An 8,388-nucleotide genomic window follows, 5' to 3' on the forward strand; every position below is an offset into this window, starting at 1 on the left:
ATGCGCGACGCGCTCAAGCCCGACGTGACGGCCGCGCTGCGGGAGATCCGCGCCCAGCTCGAGGGCCACGCGGCGCAGAGCACGCTGCAGTCCGAGGAGTGGTTCCGAGGTGCGGGGCAGGGGCCGAGGCGTGTGCCCCCGGGTGCTCTGCGGAGAGCTGGGGGCGCAGGGGTGGGAGACGGGGCGGGGGGAGGAGACGCCCCCCCGGAGGACTGCAGGGGAGGCCCCGCAGTCTGTGCTGAGTCAGGAGCCTTCTGCAGCAAGTTCGGCCCAAAGTCCGAGCCAGCTGCACCTGGGAGGGGCTGGGGCCCCCCGTAGCATGCTGCCCTGCAGGGGAACCCGCTCTCACACCCAGCCCTGCAGCCTGGCGTGAGTCACTGCAGAGACCCCCAGGGACCCTCCAGCCCCTGAGAAGGTTGCCCCTAGTTGAGCTCAGCTTGGGGGAGTGGGATGAGTTGGCAATTGGCAACTGTCCTTTCTCCTGCAAGGGCAGCCAGAGCCAGCGCAGTGCTCCAAGCTCCCTAGGGCTGGGATCATTAACTCCTGCAACTAGACCCGTGCTTGGGGAGCTGGGGACTCACTTTCCACCTTGTAATGGGACCCGTGGATAATGAATTAGCAGACCTCAGCACTGAAACAAATGCCCTTCATGCCACGCTCTTCTGCGCTGCTGGGCAGGGGAGGAGGGATCTTTCGCTTCTTTCTGAGGCAGTGCTCCCACTAAAGTGCAGGGACCACAGGAGCCCCCAATGCCAGAGATGAGGGAGCGGGGACCATCTAATCCCCTCTCAGCACTGGGGCTTCTGTCAGCCGCTCTCTTTTGGAACAGAGCTTTCAGGGCTAGTCCATGTTCCTGGGGTCCAGGCGATATTTCTCCTTTGTTTTTTATCTTGTAGCTACCCCACAATCAGTGCTGTGATTTGCAAATCTCCCTCCCCCTCCACTCCCAGTACTGTTGCAAACACTTTCCACACTGAATCCCAGGCCCTCCCAGGCAGAAGTCTGATGAGGCTGGAGTCTCCTGTGGACCTGTGCCAGTCCAGAATTTGAAGCCAATTAAATCAACAAGCCAACACCATCTGAACCCTCCCCAATGGGTACAGTTGATGCTGATTCATGTTGCTGGCATGTGCCAGCCAGGGATATACAGCTGCCTCTTTCTACTTGGTGAGCAGTGTGAACAAGGTTTTAGCAATCAAGAGCTAGTGGGAAAGGCAGCACTGAAAACAGTTATGAATTGTTGTTGTTGCTCATTCTTAATGGTGATCATTAGCACCCTTGTCTTGCTCCCTGGCTATGGAGTGCACTTGCCTGCATGTGTGGCAGAGAAACCAGCTGGATCTCCATGGAAATCTGGTTGGGGCATAGCAGGTTGCTGGGAATCCTGTGTCAGGTGATGCAGTACTGTCCCTACACTGCAGAGTTGGGGGAAAGAGGGCGTTTCCTCTCAGAACCACCTTGAGGCCTTTGGAGCCATTCATTTAGCCCCTAGCAAGCTGCACAAAGCCCCTCTCTGCCTCCCTGAGCCTGCTGGAGCTGGGAACCTGCTCTCTGGTTCCTGCTGCCTTGCCCTGAGCTCTGGAGCAGCCCAGGCTGAGTGTAGCTGCCCAGTGCACTCAGCCCGGGGAAAGCCAGCCTGCTCCTACTGAAGTCAAAGGCAGGCCCGGGCCATTTGCCTTGAACAGGGCCTGATCAGGACCAAGGACAGCACCTCCGCAAAGCAGCAGGGCAGCACAGGCGACTTCGTGTTGCTGTCCCCAGCCCTGCTCCAGAGTCACTGTTTGGGGTGGAGGGCAGCCCCTAGCTTCAAGCAGGGTATAGGGAAAATGAGATGCCCTGGAAAGCTTCGTCAAAGTACCTGCCTCCAGACTGCTGCCTCCCCACTCCAGTGTAGAGAGCTCTGAGGCTGGAAGGGACAGCTCACGGGCCTTCTGCCCGTGGTGCTACTGTAATGCTGCACTGCCCACCCCAAGACAGCAGCAGCAGGGCACCTTGGGAGCAGCCACCCCCTAGGACTGTAGTCCCGCTCTTTTCCCCTGTCCCAGACACCGCTCTGCTCACACTGGTTATCAGCCTTGGCCAGTGCCTCTACCATGACAGCCTTTGTGCTGGGGCTGTCCTTTCCCTGTCCCTTCTCCTTTATCTCTACAGCTGCCATGCAGTCAGCTCCCTCTTTCTGCAGACCATGCCTGGGGTGCAAGCCAGATGCTTGGAAGTCTCTGCAGCTTCAATAACCAGGGACATAGACCAGCACTCCAGGGCATAGTGCTGGGAAAAGGAGGTAGTCAGTATTGCTAAATAGTGCTTCATAACTGAGAGCCTTTGTCCTCTGCAGACACAAGCTAATTCTAAGATGGAGGTGATCAGTCCTTCCTGACCATTTACATGCTGCCCCAAGAGCATGTCCAGCAGCTCACACCCAGCCTGCCCTTCAAGAGCCTGAATAGACATTGTACAGTCATAAGGAGGGGGTGAGGTTCATGTCCTTGCACCAGCCCAGTACCAGCAAGGAATAGCCCTTGTCCTCTGCTGCTTTCCTAATCCTTTCTGATTCTTTGTGTTCATACAAGTCAGAGATGGAATAGACCTATTAAAGTGAATCTATGCATGTGCCTAGGTAGGATCCCAACATCCTTCCCTTCCACTGAGGGCATATTGGCTCTGGTCACAACTATGTACAAGGGCATTTCCATGTTTCCACTGTGGGTATGGAATTTTGCATGCATTTCTGTCCTTCTCACCATTCTCAAAACGCTGTTTTACCATCTTCCTCTGATGGTCCCATCCCTTCTGTCCCGAGAAGGATGAGTGTTCGGCAGCTCTCCCAGCCTCTGCCAGCCAGGAGTGCCTGTGGAACTGGATCATCAGCCTTAGATGCTTCTCTCTGGCTGCACATGGCCATGCGGCAGAGTCTGCTAACTCATGCTGGGGGGTTGAACCTGGTCTGTGCTGATTTATTTTTCAGAGATTTAACTCTATAGAGTTTACTTTCAGACTAACCTGGGGAGGGATCAGCACCTGGGGAACTTGATAGGGAAGTTGCTGCCCTAGAGGGAGAAGTGAGAATACATGACTCCATCCATAACCTTGGAAGGTCACTGGAGTGAAGCAGACTCTTGAATTAGCTGGTACAGCAAAAACTGTTGTTAAAATGAATCTATGTCCCTGCTACATGTTTCTGCTGCTACAGGTGGGGATTGTGAGGGAGTTGGTGGTGGCTAATGCTGGCTTTCCTAGCCTGCTTTGTGAAATTGTGGTGCTAGGCTGGAACATCACCATTCCTATAAGGAAGATTAGAGAGACTAATCTGCTTCTTGAGATCTTCAACACCATAAATCCCATTGGCCTTTTGATTAGTACAATGGCCATTTAACATCTGAAAGAATATACTGTATGGTTTCAAGGAGATGGACTTTCTGATCAAACAGGTCTCTTCCATCTTCGAGGACCTTGGGGCTCAGAATCATAGAAAGTAGGGTGGGAAGAGACCTCTAAAAGTCATATAGCCCAGCTCCCTGCTCAAGACAGGATCAACCCCATCCACCATCCCATACAAATCCTTGTCTAATCTATTCTTAAAATTACACAGTCAATCCTATTGCACAGCTACAAGACATATTGCCCAAAGCACCCTTAACCTGCTACAGGGAAGACAGGGGAACAATTGTGGCCAGTGTCTGGCTGCTGCAAGGGTTGTATAAATGTGCTTAAGAGATGAAGTTTTTTTAAATCAGTTGCAGAGAACTATGACTATGTTGCAGAGACATATGCTGACCAGAGGGCCTGCACTGGGGAATTTCTTTCTATGCTGGCTAAAAGAGAGCAGTAGGCTCTTCTTTTTCTAACAGTTTTAATTTTTCCTAATGCAGCAGTGGAGGCATTAGCTCTGCCTTTTAGCAGTTCTCTGCAGTGGAAAAAAAACCCCGACCCAAAATAAACTGGGGCTGGGTTAACATGAGAATCCAGTGCCGTATGGGGCTACTGCAGAATTCTGGCTGTCTCTGAGAACTCATGACGATGGAGAGACTGACCAGCAGGCACTCTGACACTAAACAAGGGCTGCTGAAAGAGAAGCAAGGCTTTAGTTAATGGAGGAGGGAATTCCTCCAGGACATGAAGCTATGGACTGAAACTGCAGCAAAGTAGATTTCAATTACATCTCTGAAAAAATGTCCTTACTGTCCGGGCAGTAGGACAATGAAGCAAGTTGCCCAGGGATGCTGCAGATTCTTCTTTGGGGTTTTCAAGGTGAGGCTGGGTAGTCATTTGCCTGGAATGCTTTTGGAACAGAGCATCCTGCATTTTTTTCAGGTGATTGGAGTAGCTGACCTGTTAAACTAGTCTAACCCACTTATTCTGTCCACCCCACTTTTCCTCTTGCTTCCTTGTGCTTCCCCCACTTTAGGGAAGCTGGATAAGCTGTCTGAAGTTGCCAAGCTGAACACAGATGCCATCCGCTCTGCCCAGGAAGAGATTTCTGAATACCGCCGGCAGCTCCAGACCAAGATGACAGAACTTGAAGCCCTCAAGGGAACCAAGGAATCTCTAGAGAGACAAAGACAAGACACAGAAGAGCGCCATCATATTGATGTTACATCCTACCAGGTAACCTGTAGCAAAGGGTAGAACTGAAAGAATAGGACAACAGGGTTAGCTCTGAGGTCTCTGAGCATTTAATATTGCACTATGATCTTCTCCTGCAAATCATTAACAAAAGGGCATTGCTGCCTTTTGTGGGGACTGGAGATTAGCTTCCCTTGCTGTTGAGACAAGATCTCATTATCAGTGGTAGACTACTACAGGCCACATAGGGGTGGAATCAAATCTGGATATAACTGATCCAGAAAAGAGGTGGGTATCTGATCTCCTGGGACCTCAAGGTGAGACTCTCCCCAGGGACTTGCACACTACTGTCTGGCTAGCATCCCACTATCTAGCAACTGATGTAAATAAGGTCTGGCCAAGCAGAGTCCAATGCATGTAGCTGCAGCTCAGATATTGCTTTGCTTGTGGAAATGGGTGTCTGCTGTGAATCAGGGCAGTCCAGACCAGACCGGATCTCTGCCTGTATTTCTGATGCAGGAAACCATACAGCAGCTGGACAATGAACTGAGGAATACCAAGTGGGAGATGGCAGCTCAGCTTCGAGAGTACCAGGACCTGCTGAATGTCAAAATGGCCCTGGATATAGAAATTTCTGCTTACAGGTATGAGACTAGGATCAGGAAGTGGGGAGTGTAGATGGGGTATTAGGAGCCAAGGCCAATGCTTGGGCTTTTGAAGGTAGTTTTTAGCCAGTCCCTCAAAAATATTCAGAGCTAAGCATGCCCAAGGTGTGCTTTCAACACCTCCACCCCAATCCACAGGCACAATGCAGCATTGTCACCCTCAGTGCATTCCCTCCAATGGACAACCTAATTCATTCCACAGCCTTTCCTCAGCATCAAGCCAAATAACCAGCAGGACCAGTTTTTAGGCCACCACCCTCCTTGCACCTAGGAAACCACTTGCCTTTGAGCCATAAGAGGTGCTACCACATTAAACACCAAGCCACTGGAGTCTTAGGCTGGGCATGGCTTCTGAGATTTCCTCCAGCCATGGGAGGCATGCAGAGATCAAGGGGTGAAACCCTGTAGCACAGGGGTCATCAATATATGGTCTGTAGGCCAGATTTGGCCTGCAGAGTCATTTAATCTGGCTGAGGATATGGGACTTTGGAAGTGTTTGGTGGGAGGGGGCTTCAGTGGCAGTCTTTCTGTCTCCACATTGACTTCTGTGGAGAGACATGGCAGCAGCTGGGTCTTAGTGCTCACCTTGCTACCTGCCTCTTACTCAAGTGGAGTCATTCTGGTCCCTAGCCTGTAAAGGCTGCTAATTGCTGCTGTAGCAGGTTTGTGGGAGAGCAAGCCAGTCTTCCAAGCCCTGTTTGGGAACATCCCGTATTCAGTATCATTGATGGGTTGGAGCCTCATCATCAAAGGATTGGAGGACTGACTATCAAGTAGAAATAAGGGAATCCTTGGTAAATAAGGGACATGATCCAGGGCTTGCTGCAATATCCCACTGAATTGGGCTCTAGGTCAGATCCCAAGAGGTTACTAAAGCAAAGGCAAGGCTACCAATGCCATTTGGTGGTTTAAAAAGCAAAATCTGACTTCCCTTTTCTGCCTACCCCACTCTCCCCAACAGAAAGCTCCTGGAAGGAGAAGAATACCGCATCGGAGTTGGGCCATTCCCCTTCCCTGAGATGCTTCCTAAGACTCCCAGCATCCCCACCCACATAAAAGTGAAAAGTGAGGAGAAGGTCAAGGTGGTGGAGAAGTCTGAGAAGGAAACTGTAATTGTGGAGGAGCAGACGGAGGAAATCCAGGTAACAGAAGAGGTGACAGAGGAAGAGGAGGCTGAGAAGAAAGAGGAGGCTGAGGGGGAGGAGGAAGCAACTGAGGCAAAAGAGGAAGAAAAGGGAGAATCTGAAGCAGAAGCAGAGGGTGAGGAAGAGGAGACCAAATCCCCAGAAAAGGAGGCGGCCAAGTCCCCAGCTGTCAAATCCCCTGAGAAACCTGCGTCCCCCACAAAGGAGGAGGCCAAATCCCCTGAGAAACCCGCACCCCCCACAAAGGAAGAGGCCAAGTCCCCAGCGGTCAAGTCCCCTGAGAAACCTGCATCCCCCACAAAAGAAGAGGCCAAGTCCCCGGCGGTCAAGTCCCCATCCCCTACAAAGGAAGAGGCCAAGTCCCCGGCAGTCAAGTCCCCTGAGAAACCTGCATCCCCTACAAAGGAGGAGGCCAAGTCCCCTGAAAAGGTCAAGTCCCCAACAAAGGAAGAGGCCAAGTCTCCAGCGGTCAAGTCCCCTGAGAAACCTGCATCCCCTACAAAGGAGGAGGCCAAGTCCCCTGAAAAGGTCAAGTCCCCAACAAAGGAAGAGGCCAAGTCTCCAGCAGTCAAGTCCCCTGAGAAACCTGTATCCCCTGCAAAGGAAGAGGCCAAGTCTCCAGAGAAGGCCAAGTCCCCTGTGAAGGAGGAGGTCAAGTCACCAGAGAAAGAAGTTGTCCCCAAGAAGGAACCCATCAAATCACCCCAGAAGGAAACAAAGGCACCTGTGAAAGAAGAGAAACCAGTGGAGAAAAAGGAGAAAGCTCCAGCTAAGCCAAAAGCTGAGGAAAAGGAAGAAAGCAAGAAAGAGGAGGCACCCAAAAAGGAAACCCCAGCCAAAGAGCCACACAAACCTGAGGCTAAGGTTGAGAAGAAGGAGGAGGAGAAACCCAAAGAGGAGGACAAGAAGAAAGCTGCTGCTCCTGAGCCTCCTGCCCCTGAGAAGAAAAAGGAAGCTGTGAAAGCTGAGGAGAAAGAGGTAAAGGAGAAGGAACCTCCCAAACCAGCACCGAAACCCAAAGAGAAAGTGGAAGAGAAAGCTGCTAAGCAGGAGCCTGAGCCCAAACCACAGGAAGCTAAGGCCAAGGAGCCCAGCAAACCAGCAGCAAAGGAGGCCGAAAAGCCAAAGGCTGAGGAGAAGAAGGAAGAACCAAAGAAGGAAAAGTCTGAGCCCAAAAAGGACCTGGAGGAAAAAACCAAAGCTGAAGCTAAACCCAAAGAAGAGGCAAAGGCTGCCAAGGCAGAACCTAGCAAAGACACCAAGGACACCCCCAAAGTAGAAGTACCCAAAGAAGTACCAGAGGCTACCAAACCCAAGGCAGAGAAAGCAGAAAAGTCTTCAAGCACAGAGGCAAAAGAAAGCAAACCCACAGAGAAAGCTGCTGCTCCTGATGACAAAGCCAAGAAGAGTGAGAAGTGAACAACGGAGCTTTGGACATGTAAGGAGGTGGGCCACCAAAGAGAGCTTTGAAGCTTTCCCTGATCTGTGACTGAACATGCTTTTTTTTCCAAAAGATGAGACTTTGCTTAGGTGATGGATGACCTCCTTTGTCTGAGCTGGAACTTACGTTAGCAATATGTTTATGTGAAAGACAAAAACAAATACCTGAGCCTACTCAACTGGTGGTTCAAATATGTTATGATAGCTTCAGTAGCAGAATGTGATATATGCAGAATGCCACATTTAAACACTTGAATTATTAAGAAAAACTGCCCCTTTTCAAATAAGTGCATTTATCTAATGTATGTGCAATTGATGGACAAATGCAATAAAGAATGTACACAGTTAGAGCTCTATTATGCTTTGGAGATGTACAGTAGATAGGAAACTCAAGAGTTGTAAATGCCTTTTCATTTTACAAATGGAACAAAATTTCTCACTTGTAGCCTACACAGACTGTAGCTGACATGAATGGAATCAGGTTAGACACTGCAGAACTCCACACAGATAAGAAGTGCACTAGACAACTCAAGTCCACTTTCAATTGCTTATGTGCAATAAAACAAATAAAGTGC

At 50.5% G+C, this 8,388-nt stretch overlaps 1 protein-coding gene across 1 annotated transcript; it reads left to right on the forward strand.

Moving 5' to 3' along the window:
• Window positions 1-8,388, forward strand: NEFH (neurofilament heavy). Its single transcript, XM_006016854.3, has 4 exons — window positions 1-109; window positions 4,406-4,605; window positions 5,083-5,207; window positions 6,190-8,388. Exons 1-4 carry the CDS (start codon window positions 1-3, stop codon window positions 7,790-7,792), a joined length of 2,037 nt encoding a protein of 678 aa, XP_006016916.2. The 3' UTR covers window positions 7,793-8,388.

This window comes from Alligator sinensis, unplaced genomic scaffold (assembly GCF_000455745.1).
Source record: "Alligator sinensis unplaced genomic scaffold, ASM45574v1 scaffold216_1, whole genome shotgun sequence".
NCBI lineage: Eukaryota > Metazoa > Chordata > Crocodylia > Alligatoridae > Alligator > Alligator sinensis.